The sequence below is a fragment of the Rhinoraja longicauda genome, chromosome 36 (assembly GCF_053455715.1).
Source record: "Rhinoraja longicauda isolate Sanriku21f chromosome 36, sRhiLon1.1, whole genome shotgun sequence".
NCBI classification, from domain to species: Eukaryota; Metazoa; Chordata; class Chondrichthyes; order Rajiformes; family Arhynchobatidae; genus Rhinoraja; species Rhinoraja longicauda.
In genome coordinates this window covers 19,023,394-19,038,987 of record NC_135988.1, presented here as the reverse complement: position 1 = coordinate 19,038,987, position 15,594 = coordinate 19,023,394, and the positions used below count along the sequence as shown (strand labels likewise).

General features: G+C 48.1%; 1 protein-coding gene across 1 annotated transcript; it reads left to right on the top strand.

The window, feature by feature from the left end:
• The first annotated feature begins 3,792 nt into the window (after positions 1 to 3,792).
• On the top strand, positions 3,793 to 12,772 carry LOC144610311 (vesicle-associated membrane protein 8-like). Its single transcript, XM_078428917.1, has 3 exons — positions 3,793 to 3,976; positions 10,818 to 10,970; positions 12,404 to 12,772. The coding sequence occupies exons 1-3, from the start codon at positions 3,962 to 3,964 to the stop codon at positions 12,545 to 12,547; spliced, it is 312 nt and encodes a 103-aa protein (XP_078285043.1). The 5' UTR covers positions 3,793 to 3,961; the 3' UTR covers positions 12,548 to 12,772.
• Positions 12,773 to 15,594: the final 2,822 nt, after the last annotated feature.

The window sequence follows — 15,594 nt, the reverse complement described above, 5'->3', positions numbered from 1 at the left end:
CCCCTCTCTCTATCTCTCCCTCCCCCTCTCTATCTCTCCCTCCCCCTCTCTATCTCTCCCTCCCTCTCTCTCCCTCCCCCTCCCTCCCTCTCTCTCTCTCCCCCTCTCTCTATCCCTCCCTCCCCCTCTCTATCTCTCCCTCCCCTCTCTATCTCTCCCTCCCCCTCTCTATCTCTCCCTCTCCCTCCCTCCCTCTCTCCCCCTCTCTCTATACCTCCCTCCCCCTCTCTATCCCTCCCCGTCTGTCCGCTCCACTGGGCGGCTGCGGCTGGCGTTCCCCAGTGCGAGTGGTGAGCTGGACTTGGAGCTGGTTGTGTGGGGCTGGGACTTGTGTGGGTTGGGGCTGGACCTGGAGCTGGTTGTCTGGGGCTGGGACTTGTTGTGTGAGCTGGAGCTGGGACTTGTTGTGTGAGCTGGGGCTGGAGCTGGGACTGGGAGGAGCTGATTGCTGGCAGTGTTTCCCGGTGCAGACTAACAGGGCGCTGTTTGGTTCCGGAGTTGTTTAGTTCCAGGTCCAACACACAATGTTTTAAGGACGTTCCTTTTAGGAAGGAGATGAGGAGGGATTTCATTAGTCGGAGGGTGGTGAATCTGTGGGATTCTTTGCCACAGAAGACTGTGGAGGACAAGTCAGTGGGGATATTTAAGGCAGAGATAGATATATTCATATATATCTATATACTTCTTCCCACCTGGTCCCCTGCAAAAAGTCTATCCCCTACTCCCAATTCCTCCGTCTACGCCGCATCTGCGCCCGGGATGAGGAGTTTCACACTAGGGCTTCCGAGATGTCCTCGTTCTTCAGAAAACGGGGCTTCCCCTCCTCCATTATAGATGAGGCTCTCACTAGGGTCTCTTCTACATCCCGCAGCTCCGCTCTTGCTCCCCATCCCCCCACTCGCAACAAGGACAGAATCCCCCTCGTTCTCACCTTCCACCCCACCAGCCAGCGGATCCAACATATCATCCACCAACATTTCCGTCACCTACAACGGGACCCCACCACTGGCCATATCTTCCCATCCCCTCCCCTCTCTGCGTTCCGCAGAGACCGTTCCCTCCGTAACTCCCTGGTCCACTCGTCCCTTCCTACCCAAACCACCCTAACCCCGGGCACCTTCCCTTGCAACCGCACGAGATGCAACACCTGTCCCTTTACCCCTCCCCCCTCAACTCAATCAAAGGACCCAAACAGTCTTTCCAGGTGAGACAGAGGTTCACCTGCACCTCCTCCAACCTTATCTATTGCATCCGCTGCTCTAGATGTCAACTTATTTATATCGGCGAAACCATGCGCAGGCTCGGCGATCGCTTCGCTGAACACCTGCGCTCGGTCCGCATTAACGCAACTGATCTCCCGGTGGCCCAGCACTTTAACTCCCCCTCCCATTCCCAGTCTGACCTCTCTGTCATGGGCCTCCTCCAGTGCCATAGTGAGGCCCGCCGGAAATTGGAGGAGCAGCACCTCATATTTCGCCTGGGCAGTTTGCAGCCCGGTGGTATGAACGTCGACTTCTCCAACTTCAGATAGCTCCTCTGTCCCTCTCTTCCCCTCCTCCTTCCCAAATCTCCCTCTATCTTCCTGTCTCCACCTATATCCTTCCTTTGTCCCAACCCCGACATCAGTCTGAAGAAGGGTCTCGACCCGAAACGTCACCCATTCCTTCTCTCCCGAGCTGCTGCCTGACCTGCTGAGTTACTCCAGCATTTTGTGAATAAATAGATATATTCATGGTCAGTGTGGGTGTCAGGGTTATGGGGGGGAATGGGGTTAGGGGGAGAGACAGAGCCATGATGTGTCTGAAGAAGGGTCTCGACCCGAAACATCACCCATTCCCTCCCGAGAGATGCTGCCTGTCCCGCTGAGTTACTCCAGCACTTTGTGACACCTTCGATTTGTACCAGCGTCTGCAGTTATTTTCCTACATGGATAGAATGGTGTGCACTTGGGCCGAATGGCCTCATTCTGCTCCTAACAATTATGACCATGAAACCCAGCAGCAGTAAATGAGGATCAACACTCTGTGGAAATCTCTCTCACCTCTACCTCCTCAAAACACACTCTTGTCAAAAAGACAACCTTTTCCCATAAATGGCTCTGATGAATGTTGTTGATGGTGTTAATGTGCCATGAAGTTAGGGTGCTACATAAATGCAAGTCACGGTGACAGAGATCTCTCCCTTGGCTCCAGCCCACATCATCGCCTCCAGTGTTGAGTTGCTGTGGTGTCTTGGTATTTTGATGAGGCAATTCGTGTCACGAGAAGGCTACGATTAAAAAGCTTTGCACAAATACTCATCAAAGGCACCAGACAAATCCATAGACCTGCTCCTTGCCTTACTGCGTGTCTGCAGTTACTGATGTCTAAACCTGGCTCCTCATCATCTACCTGGGGTAGATCCACATTTACAAAACCAAACCTCTGTGCAGAATCAATGCAGAGATTCTCCAGAGATGCTGCCTGACCCGCTGAGTTACTCCAGCTTTTTGTGTCTATCTTTGGCTGAAACCAGCATCTGCAGTTCCTTCCAACACAAGACTATCAATATATGGATGGGGAGCGTGGTTAGGCTCACATACTTCATGGGGGCACTGTTTAAACAGGACCCATGTGTCATTGCTGCATGGCCCGGTGAGTGCATCAGTTCAGTGATACAGTGAATGCAAAGAAAGGCATGAGTTCAAAGCCAACTGCTGGTGGTCCTCAGCAGACCAGGCACCACCAGGCACCTCCACAGATGCTGCCTGACCCACTGAGCTCTTCCAGCGCTTTTATTTCCCCTCAAGATTCCAGCATCTTGTGTTTCTGTAAATAAAGACAAGTACTGGTTATATTGTCATGTACTGATCATATTGTGTAGGAAGGAACTGCAGATGCAGGTTTACATCAAAGATAGACACAAAATGCTGGAGTAACTTAGTGGGACAGGCAGCATCTCTGGAGAGAAGGAATGGGCGACGTTTCAGGTCGAAACCCTTCTTCAGACCTGAAGAAGGGTCTCAACCCAAAACGTCACCCATTCCTTCTCTCCAGAGATGCTGCCTGTCCCACTGAGTTACTGATGATATTGTCATGTACTGTTTATATATCCTGATTACAAAGACATGTACTGATTATAGTGGTGATTCAGCGGTGCTGAACTACTACCCACCTCTTTGGTGACCCTCGCTCGGACTGTCCTTGATCGGACTTTGCTGGCTTTACCTGGCACTAAATGTTATTCCCTTAACATGTATCTATACGCTGTAAATGGCTCAACTCTAATCATGTGTTGACTTTCTGCTGAATGGATAACAAGCAACAAAAGATTTTCACTGTACCTCTGCACACGTGACTATAAACTAAACTGTAACTGTAATATCCTGTCTATACCATTATGAATAAACTATATACTTGAAATAAAGAAGAGGCCTTGATTAACATGTATAACGTCTGATCCAAAGCCCTTATCTCTGAGGCTGCAATGTTCTGCCACCACTCCACTGAGGAGCTAATCGTTTACACAAACAACTACAGTTGCTGGAATTTGAGCAAAGCACAAATTACAAGAGTAACTCAGCGGGTCAGGCTTGTCGAGGGGAGAACAGACAACATTTACAGGGTGGGACTACCGAGGTTCCTCCAGCACTTTGTGTTGAGTTAACCTGGATAATCTGCTGGGAATCTCTGGAGCAGGAACCCTAGAGCAGAGAGGAAAGTTATTAAGAATGCTGAGCCTTGTGTAGAGGGAGGTGTGGCATGCTGTATTGAGTGGGTTACTTGTCTGCACTGTAGCAGCCTGTCAGAGGGCTAGTCTCCACTGCATGGTAATTAAGAAGGAAGCAGGAAGTTATGTGAGAAATGATGACATTTAAGTAGCAGGAAGCACCCTGGAAACTTTTGCTGAGTTACTTGGAGATTACGTACATGACTGTCCTGGGCTAAAAGTTTGAAAAGGACTGACTTTGCAGTGGAAAATCATGGCAGCAGCCACAGTAAGTAGAGTGTGTTGACAGTGTATCAGCAGTTTGTTTGAAGCTGTGTTCACCCTGCTCTGTGCTGTGTGTATCAGCTCCTGGACCCACTGTTGTGCTGAGTTCAGACCGAGAGGCCCAGAGTTGGAGGCAAAGTTTCTCCACAGTCGGCCAGTGAGGTTGTTCACTTGTGGAGCTTGTTCCTCACAGAACAGCACACTTTGCCAGATATCCTGCTACATAGGACGAGCAATCCCTGATGGCTTTTGATCGAGCGGGGTGCACACGGAATTCTTGCTTTGATTGTTGGTAAAATTTGCTAAACCTTTTGTTTTCTGGTTTCTTCTGACACACCTGATAACTTCCCCTTGTGGGAAAACACCTTTTCTTGTAGTACTTACGGTTATCTCATTGCCTTGTGAAAAGTGGATACACCCTTCAAAGAGCTAGAATGGACACAAGGGGCCGAATGGGCACCATTAATCTAAGCAACCAAAAATGATTCATTTTTCAGTGGCAACAATCGGTGTCAGTGCAGGCCCCTCTGCCCTGGGTAGAGGTTTGTTACTGCGTGGTTTAAAATACTAAAGGCACATCCTTATACTGCAATCTAACTTTGTTAAAATAAGAAGAAGAAATTGGGTTTGTAGAAAAAATACAAAAAGTGCTGGGGAACTCAGCAGGTCAGGCAGCATCTGTGGAGAAACATAGATACATAGAAAATAGGTGCAGGAGGAGGCCATTCGGCCCTTCGAGCCTGTACGCACCGCCATTCAATATGATCATGGCTGATCATCCAGCTCAGTAACCTGTACCTGCCTTCTCTCCATACCCCCTGATCCCTTTAGCCACAAGGGCCACATCTAACTCCCTCTTAAATATAGCCAATGAACTGGCCTCAACTACCTTCTGTGGCAGAGAATTCCACAGACTCACCACTCTGTGTGTGAAGAAATGCTTTATCATCTCGGTCCTAAAAGACTTCCCCCTTATCCTTAAGCTGTGACCCCTGGTTCTGGACTTCCCCAACATCGGGAACAGTCTTCCCGCATCTAACCTCTCCAACCCCTTAAGAATTTTATATGTTTCTATAAGATCCCCCCTCAGTCTTCTAAATTCCAGCGAGTACAAGCCTAGTCTATCCAGTCTTTCTTCATATGAAAGTCCTGCCATCCCAGGGATCAATCTGGTGAACCTTCTCTGTACTCCCTCTAAGGCAAGAACATGGATAGGTGACGTTTCACAGAATGCTGGAGTAACTCAGCGGGTCAGGCAGCATCTGTGGAGAACATGGATAGGTGACGTTTTAGGTCGGGACCCTTCTTCAGAGTGTTTGTGGTGGGGGCTGGGGGGGGAGAAAGCTGGAAGAGAGGAGGGGCAGGACAAAGCCTGGCGAGTGATAAGTGGATACAGATTGGGGGGTGTGGTTAGAGGCAGATGGTTGGACAAAGGGAGGAGATGAAAAGACTCAAGGTGTGAGAGGCGGATAGAAGCAGTGCGAATTGTGAAGCCAGAGGAAGGAATGCAGGTGGCAGTGAAGTGGGAGGGGATAAATGGTTCCGTGTGTAGGGGGGGGCCACGGGGTGGGGGGGGGAGGGAGAGGGAGAGAAGGGGATCGATTGTTGTTTCATTACTGAGATTGGAGAAATTGGTGTTTACAGATTTGCGATAGAGGTTTGTGTGGAGGAAGGAACTGCAGATGCTGGTTTAAACCGAAAATAGACACAAAATGCTGGAGTAACAGTGGGACAGGCAGCATCTCTGGAGAGAAGGAATGGGTGACGTTTCGGGTTGAGACCCTTCTCTCCAGAGATGCTGCCTGTGCCGCTGAGTTACTGCAGCTTTTTGTGTCTATCTGTGATAGAGGGCAGGCCTTGTGTTGTAACTGCCCTCCCAACTCTGACTATCTGAAACAATAAATCGCACCCTGACGTTGCACCTGAAACACGTACCCATGGTAGGCTCCTGGAGCTTTGCTAATTGTACATTTGCGGTGGGAAAGTATTTCCCTTGCAGTGAGATAGCATAGTCTTCCCATTGTGTAACATCACCACAATAGGTTCAAGGTAGGGGTGCCAACTTCCTCACTCCCAAATACGGGTGACGTCACCGCCCCGCGCCCCACGTGACCTCACCCAGCCAGCGGCCACGTGCCCCCGCGGAAGCCATTGGTGGAGCGGGAGCACGTGGCCGCTGGCTGGGTGAGGTCACGTGGGGCGCGGGGCGGTGATGTCACCCTTTGTCCCATATTTGGGAGTGAGGAAGTTGGCAACCCTACTAATACGGGACAAGGGCGGTCCTGTACGGGACAAACCAATTTAGCCCACCCATTACCTCAATAGTCAATAGTCATTTATGTGTCACATACACATAAATGTGTAGTGAAATGAAAATTTACCCGCAGTTCAACAATAAGACCAATACGAATAATCAATAAAAATGCAATAACACATACAATCATAAACGAACACCAAACAAAAGAAACATCCATCACAGTGAGTCTCCTCCAGTCCCTCCTCACTGTGATGGAAGGCCAAGGGCAGTCCCGTACTTTCTCTACCCCTGCCGTCTTCTCCCGTGGTCAGGCTTGGTCCTCCCCCTGTGCCGTACTGTTATATATTCATGTTCTACGTTCACCAGCCCGACAATCTGAAAATGACTCATTTATTTCCACTGGCTGATTTCTCTCCATTTAGTTCACTTTCGTTTAGTCTAGTTTGGAGATACAGCGTGGAAACAGGCCCTTCGGCCCACCGAGTCCGCGCCGACCATCGATCCCCGCACATTAGCGCTATCCTACACACACTTATTGTTAAAGTCTGATTCTATAGATAGACAACAATACCATAAAGTGATAAAAGTCTTTATCACGCCACGGGAGTGGGAGCTACAACTAATGTGCTTGTCACACCCAGAGTGTATCAGCAGCACATTTATACACCAAATACAACAGGTTTTTAGAAGTGATAACAGAACCAGATACGGGTGGTCTTGCAAGGGGATAGGAGTTCAATGGATCATCACCCACTATCACTGGCCATTGTCCGAGGTCATTAATTCAGTCTATTAACATAAACATCTTCCTGGTGGTCAACTTTATGGTGATTCTAAAGAGGCTCATTCTACTCTCTGCTCTTCCTCTGTATCCGTTCCCTGTCCTTGGTAGTTTTACAACACCCCTTTTGTATTCTCAAGCCGGCATCTACACAGAGATAGACTTGCAGGTGTCTGAGGAATGCAATCTAATTTAGTGACAGTTCATCTTCATGTAGCATTTGGTCACATACACCTTAACCCTTAAATCCCCTTTCTCCTTTACACCGGGGACAATTGACATTTACACCAAGTCAATTAACCTACAAACCTGCACATCTTTGGAGTGTGGGAGGAAACCGAAGATCTCAGAAATAACCCACGTGGTCACGGGGAGAACGTGCAAACTCCGTACAGACAGCACCCGTAGTCGGGATCAAACCTTGGTCTCCGTGCCGCCCACACTCTGCACACTCAATATATCACCCAACCTCATAGTCATGAGCTCAGAAACAAACGTTAATGTCTCACTAAATCACAAGCCTTCTGTAACTCCAGATGGAGACTCGTCACCTTTCTCTGTCAAACTCTGAAGCTCCATCCGATTTGTCAAACAGGGTCCCAACAGACTGTACCAATCACACTTTAATCTCCTGTCCCTTTGTGCGGGTTTGTGGGGTAACTGGTCCTCTATAAATTGTCCCTAGTGTGTGTAGAGTGGATGAGAAAATGGGATAGCATAGAACTATTGTGAAGGGCTGATTGATGCTTGGCGTGGGCCAAAGGGCCTGTTTCAATGCTGTATCTCTAAACTAAACCAAATTAACCTTTCTGAATGGGTTTCATAATTTTCCAAGATTATGGCTGATCTTGAACCCCTGCCCCATTTTCCAGAAGTATCCTCGTGATTCCATGATTCTTTAATGTCCAGAAATCTATCAACTAGGTTTGTATACACTGGAATTTAGAAGGATGAGAGGAGATCTTATCGAAACGTATAAGATTATTAAGGGGTTGGACACGTTAGAGGCAGGAAACATGTCCCCAATGTTGGAGGAGTCCAGAACCAGGGGCCACAGTTTAAGAATAAGGGGTAGGCCATTTAGAATTGAGATGAGGAAAAGCTTTTTCAGTCAGAGAGTTGTGAATCTGTGGAATTCTCTGCCTCAGAAGGCAGTGGAGGCCAATTCTCTGAATGCATTCAAGAGAGAGCTGGATAGAGCTCTTAAGGATAGCGGAGTCAGGGGGTATGGGGAGAAGGCAGGAACGAGGTACTGATTGAGAATGATCAGCCATGATCACATTGAATGGCGGTGCTGGCTCAAAGGGCCGAATGGCCTCCTCCTGCACCTATTGTCTATTGTCTATAACAACTGCTTTGAGGGAAAACAACTAGGGTTCACCATCTCTGGTCAGTGCCACCAACTGCAAAGATCTAACTCTGCCTGGCCTTAGTCCTAAAAGAGTTGCCCCTTATTCTGAACCGACTGCTGGTCTGAGACTCGTCAGTCAGGGGAACATCTGTCCTTTATCTGACATGGCGGCCCGCTTGCTGTTCCGTGCTTCAATGGGATGTGATCACTAGGGATGCGGTCTTGTTGAGGAGATCGCATTGTGAGCATGTCGTACGCAACACGTTCACTCCCAAACAGTTGGTCAGTGTGAGAAGGGGCATTAGTCACGCACGGCCTCCAGTCAACACACAACAAGGGACAATCACCTGACAGGGAGCTGCCAGTGCCTGTTCCTATTGCTGTCCAGAGCTGACCACAGCTTGCCCACCTCGTTATCTCTTGGTAACCCGTTACCCAGCAGCACCCACAGTGGTGCAGCACTGCCTCATCCTGGGCCATTACTGGGAGGGAACACAGAGTGCTGGAGTAACTCAGCGGGTCAGGCAGCATCTGTGGAGAACATGGATAGGTGACGTTTCACAGAGTGCTGGAGTAACTCAGCGGGTCAGGCAGCATCTCGGGAGAGAAGGAATGGGTGACGTTTCGGATCGAGACCCTCCTTCAGACCTCTTCATTACTGCTGATATTGGTCTCTGATCTGTAACATTGGCAAATGTTATCCTACTAGAGGTGTAGAGTGAAACAGCATGAAGACAGGCCCTTCGGCCCAACTTGCCCCTGCCAACCAAGATGCCCCATCTGCACTAGTCCCACCTGCCCGCAATTGGCCCATGTCCCTCTCAACCTGTCCTGTCCACGTAACCGTCCAAATGTCATCTAATCTCACTGAGACAAAAACTGGAATCTCTGGTAAACCTCCTGCGTCAGTGGTATGTGGGTGAATGCTGCCTGTGGGAGGTGGAGAACAAATTTCTTGTTCAACCTGTTACACGGCTTGAAGTAATTGGACACAAAATGCTGGAGTAACTCAGCGGGTCAGGCAGCATCTCTGGAGAGAAGCACTGGGTGACGTTTCGGGTCATCTTCTCTCCAGAGATGCTGCCTGACCCACTGAGTTACTCCAGCATTTTGTGTCTACCACCTTCGATTTAAACCGGCATCTGCAGTTTTCTTTCCTATGGATCTAATTGGAAGCAGGCAGTATAAAGATGCGCGTTGAATCTCCACGCTCTGTGGTTTACATGATGCCAAAGTACTGAAGATGAAATGAGCTGAGCTGAACAAGTTGGCCAGAAGTACATTCCTCTGATCTTGTCCCATTTATTTGACCCCATGGAGTTTTTATATTGGCAAAATATTTCAAATCATTTCTATGCGAAACTTGGATAAAAGGCTGCAATTGCTCCCTTGTTATTTTATTTTAAATTAGTTGCAGGTGACGGAGATATTAATGACTGATCGCTGTTCCTTTTGCTGCTGAACAGCAGACCATGAGTTCTATCCCCACACACCAGGGACAATTTACACAAGCCAATTAACCTGCAAACCGGAGCACCCGGAGAAAACCCACGCGGTCGTGGGGAGAACGTACAAACTCCGTACAGGCAGCGCCCGTGGTCAGGATGGAACCCGGGTCTCTGGCGCTGTGAGGCAGCAACACTACCCACTGTGTCACAGTGCCACCCGACATACACATACACATAGGTATAGACAAATATGCAACAAAAAAAACACAAATTATACAAACATTACACAAAAAATTCTAAAAGACTCTGGAAAAAAAAAGACATTACTGCAAAAACATAATTAGAAAAGAAGAACAAGTTACTGATAGTGCAAGAGGTGGATGGAGAGTTCCGTTGCCGAGGTGAGATCAGAGTTTAGTTTAATTTCGAGATACAGCGCGGAACAGGCCCTTCGGCCAGCGTGTCCGTGCCGACCGGCGATCCCCGCACACTAACACTATCCCACACACACTGCGGACAACTTACATTTACACCAAGCCAATTAACCTACAAACCTGTACATCTTTGGAGTGTGGGAGGAAACCGAAGATCTCGGAGGAAACCCACGCAGGTCACGGGGAGAACGTACAAACTCCGTACAGACAGCACCCGTAGTCGGGATGGAACCCGGGTCTCCGGCGCTGTAAGGCAGAGACTCTGCCGCTGCGCCACCGTGCTGCCCGTTGTGGAGGTTGGTTCAAGAAACTGATAACAGAAAGTATCTGTTGCTGAACCTGGTGGTGTGGGACTTGAGGCTTCTGTACCTCCTGCCCGATGTAGCAGTGAGACGAAGGCACGGCACGGCCCGGATGGTGGGTGCTGCTGTCTTGAGGCAACGCCTCGTGTAGATGCTGCATTACATTGCTGTGCATTCTGACCAATCCTGATGGTTCAGTGTCGTGTCCATTCTCGATGTGACCTGCAGACTCTTGTCCACCCTGTTGACCCCTGCTGCCTTCCCTTTGCCAGGCGGACAAACGTTTCAACGATGGCCGTGTACAGAGCCTCCAGAGTGACGTGGAAGGAGTGAAGACCATCATGTCGGAGAATGTTGACCGGATACTGGCACGTGGTGAGAAGCTGGATGACCTGATGAACAAGACTGAGGACCTGCAAGCCAGTGTAAGTGGCAGGCACAACACACTGGTAAACTCAGCGGCTCAGGCAGCAGCTCTGGAGAACATGGATAGGTGATGTTTCACAGAGTGCTGGAGTAACTCAGCGGGTCAGGCAGCATCTGTGGAGAACATGGATAGGTGACGTTTCACAGAGTGCTGGAGTAACTCAGCGGGTCAGGCAGCATCTGTGGAGAACATGGATAGGTGATGTTTCACAGAGTGCTGGAGTAACTCAGCGGGTCAGGCAGCAGCTCTGGAGAACATGGATAGGTGATGTTTCACAGAGTGCTGGAGTAACTCAGCGGGTCAGGCAGCATCTCTGGAGAAAAGAAATAGGTGACATTTTGGGTGGAGACCCTTCTTCAGACTGAGAGTCAGGGTAAAGGGAAACGAGCAATATAGACGGTGATGTAGAGAGATGTAGGACAAATGAATGAAAGTTGTGCAAAAATTAACGATGATAAATGAAACAGGTCATTGTTAGCTGTGGGCGAGGAGAAAATTAGTTACAGACAATGAGACTCAAGAAGACGACTTTGAAACTAGTACAACGACTTGGGTGGGTGTGGGAGGGACGGAGAGAGAGGATGCAAGGGTTACTTTAAGTTAGAGAAGTCAATGTTCATACTGCTGGGGTGTAAGCTGCCCAAGTGGAATATGAGGTGCTGTTCCTCCAATTTGAGCTGGGCCTCACTCTGACAATGGAGGAGGCCCAGGACAGAAAGGTCAGTGTGGGAGTGGGAGGGGAGTTGAAGTGTTTAGCCGTGTACATTGGTGATTATTGCACAGGTCGGCCTGAGTTGAATTGAAACTCGGTGACACATTGAGCTTCTCCCCCCAGGCTGGATTTGTCAGTATTTCTGGGGATTGTTAAAGTTCTCGTGGCAAGGTCTAAAGAACAGCAAAAAACAGTCTTTCAACTTTCTGCTAAATATTTATTCCTTTACCAAAATGATTGTCACATTTACGTGTAAAGTGCCTTGAAAGTCTTGGGGTGTTATATATAACTAAAATATCAATTACATTCGGTTTATTAAATCTTCCGTAATAAGGGAAGGGAGGAGGAGATGAGACATCTCAGTGCGGAGTTTACAGGGAGAGTTTTAAAGCGAACTGTTAGCCACAAAATGCTGGAGTAACTCAACAGGTCAGGCAGCATCTCGGGAGAGAAGGAATGGGTGACGTTTCGGGTCGAGACCCTTCTTCAGACTGAAGAAGGGTCTCGACCCGAAACGTCACCCATTCCTTCTCTACCGAGATGCTGCCTGACCTGCTGAGTTACTCCAGCATTTTGTGAATAAATTGATTTGTACCAGCATCTGCAGTTATTTTCTTATACGAACTGTTAGCCACGGTAGTTCCAGGCGTAGCAGGGTGGTCGATGAACGGAGGTGGGTGCCAGGTTCATGTAACTAGCATCTACACTTTTCTTTGCAGTCAGAACACTTCAAGACCACGTCACAGAAAGTGGCACGGAAATACTGGTGGAAGAATACCAAGATGATCATTATCCTGGTGATCATTGTCGTTATTATCCTGACTTTGATTATTCTCTTTGCCACAAAAGTCATCCCTTCCTAACCGTTGACGTTCCCCAGCTTATTGTTTCTTGGCTGTTATAGAATATAGTTTAGTATTTCCAGTTACCAACCGATTCCATGCTGTCAAGGATGTAGATGTTTATTGCTTAGTTTCACTGTTCATTTTGGTCTGTATATTTCCAGGATAGCTTTAGCTGTGCACAGACGTATCAATTCCTTTGTAAAAACTTCCCAATGTTAAAATTGACAATAAAGTATTAGTAAAACCACACAAAAACATGCTAAATTGTTGTTCCTTTTCTGTGAATCATGTGCCCTACAAAGTGGCAGATCTCGGTGCTGGTAACAAGAGTTCTTTATTGCTTGGCTTCAATGTTTGTGTGTCGAGCATCTCCAGGCCAGACACACACAGATTATACGTGGAATAGGGTCCACATGACGTCTCATTCACACTGGACCACCAGGCATTCCAATGCAGGCTACAGAATGATTTTTTCTTTGCACTTAGACTAAAGTTTTCTTTACACTGTTTCATTTACCATATTCATATAAGATATAGCAAGGTGTATATACCAAGATATACCAATCTCGTTGTACCCGTGTACAATGACAATAAAGATATATTGTATTGTTTTGTATTGTGTAGGAAGGAACTGTACATGCTGGTTTACACTGAAGATAGACGCAAAATGCAGGAATAACTCAGCGGGACAGGCAGCATCTCTGGAGAGAAGGAATGGGTGATGTTTTGGGTCAAGGCTCTTCTTCAGACAAGAAGAGAAATGGGACCAACTAGTAATGTAGATCACACTGCTTAACATAATGACGAGGTGCACATATATGTTTCCAGTCCTTTGGAAGATGGTAATAGGTGAGTTTACTCCTCTGCACTAACACCTCAGTTCATGGTCAGCCTTGGAATATCAGTGGACATGTGAACTTTACCTACAGCAGTTTGCTTCCCCCTGTATTTTCTCCCACTTCTGCTGTAAGTGTACAGCTCTTGAGGATCACAGCTGTTAGCCATGCTTCCAGAGTGAGTCTGTGTGATAAAATCTGACTGGACATCTGAACAAGATCAGAGCAAATCCCCGCCCTCTTCCACTCTACGGCCACAGGCCACGTGTCAAAGGCCAAAGGCCTGGACAGAGTGGGCATGGAGAGAATGCTTCCACTAGTGGGAGAGTCTCGGACCAGAGGGCACAGCCACAGAACAAAAAGCCGTACTTTAGTGTGGAGAGATGGAGAGGGATAGCCAGAGGGTGGTGCCAAGACACTGAGTATTGTTAAAGTGGAGATTGATATGCTCTTGATTAGTAAGGGCATCAAACGTTACCGGGGGGAAGGCAGGAGAATGGGGTTGAGAGGGAAAGACAGATCAGCCATGATCGAATGGCAGAGCAGACTCTATGGGCTGAATGCTCCTCCTATGTTTTATGGTCTTAGGGATAACAAGAACCTAATTCAATTTACTTTTCCTAGTGTAAGATCTTTACTGAAGCTGGCACATTGGCCTCCACCTCAGAAGGTGCAGTTCCACAAAAGGCACCAAAGACGTGGCCTTCCTCAGTCACAGAGTATGCGGCAGAATGTGAGCTGGTCTCAGGCTGACTGAGCCTTGCAGGGCTCTGAGAAACAGATAAGCAACCGCAGGATGGAGCTGTGGACAGTGCAGCCTGGCTGGTGTCATGTGTAACGTTGCTCATTCCCTTTCTGTGTTGTGCAACTTCCATGTTGTAACAGATGCAAGCTTTCTCACTGTGAAGCAGTCTTTACAAATACACTCTCACATTGACCAAAATAACAATCCCTTAACTGCCTTATGGACAGAAAAAAATGTAAACCTGTAGATTTTGTCACTTTCAGCCTGAGTTTAACGTGCTCGGTTCCGTGAAAGATTCAAGTCTTCTTGTCTGAATGGGCAATAGAACGAAATCTCGGGTCATTTTTGTAGGCACTGTCCTTCTTTTCCCACTTTCCTCCTCTCTGAATGTGCTGCCTCTCCCTGGGGAACAGCTTCACGGACATGCCACGGAGCACGGTGGCGCAGCGGGTAGAGCTGCTGCCTCACAGCGCCGGAGACCCGGGTTCCATCCCGACTACGGGTGCTGTCTGTACGGAGTTTGTACGTTCTCCCCGTGACCTGCGTAGGTTTGCTCCGAGATCTTCGGTTTCCTCCCACTCTCCAAAGACGTGCAGGTTTGTAGGTTAATTGGCTTGGTATAATTGTAAATTGTCCCTAGTGTGTGTGGGATAGTGTTAGTGTGCGGGGATCGCTGGTCGGTGTGGGCTGAAGGGCCTGTTTCTCTGCTATATCTTTAAACTAAACTAAAACCAAACACAGCTGGCACAAATCTACATCCCATTCTGAGGAATAAGTGTGATAATAAGTGTGAGGTTATCCACTTTGGTGGTAAGAATAGGAAGGCAGAGTATTATCTGAATGGTGTCAAGTTAGGAACAGGGGACGTACAACGAGATCTGGGTGTCCTAGTGCATCAGTCACTGAAAGGAAGCATGCAGGTACAGCAGGCAGTGAAGAAAGCCAATGGAATGTTGGCCTTCATAACAAGAGGAGTTGAGTATAGGAGCAAAGAGGTCCTTCTGCAGTTGTACAGGGCCCTAGTGAGACCGCACCTGGAGTACTGTGTGCAGTTTTGGTCTCCAAATTTGAGGAAGGATATTCTTGCTATTGAGGGCGTGCAGCGTAGGTTTACTAGGTTAATTCCCGGAATGGCGGGACTGTCATATGTTGAAAGACTGGAGCGACTAGGCTTGTATACACTGGAATATAGAAGGATGAGAGGAGATCTTATCAAAACGTATAAGATTATTAAGGGGTTGAACACGTTAGAGGCAGGAAACATGTTCCCAATGTTGGGGGAGTCCAAAACAAGGGGCCACAGTTTAAGAATAAGGGGTAGGCCATTTAGAACTGAGATGAGGAAAAACTTTTTCAGTTAGAGAGGAGGCACTGAATTCTCTGCCTCAGAAGGCAGTGGAGGCCAATTCTCTGAATGCATTCAAGAGAGAGCTAGCTAGAGCTCTTAAGGATAGCGGAGTCAGGGGGTATGGGGAGAAAGCAGG

Excerpts from the sequence above, each read along its gene's own strand:
- LOC144610311 (XM_078428917.1), top strand. Across the intron at positions 10,971-12,403 it reads CTGAGGACCTGCAAGCCAGT|TCAGAACACTTCAAGACCAC; the intron begins GTAAGTGGCAGG and ends TTTTCTTTGCAG.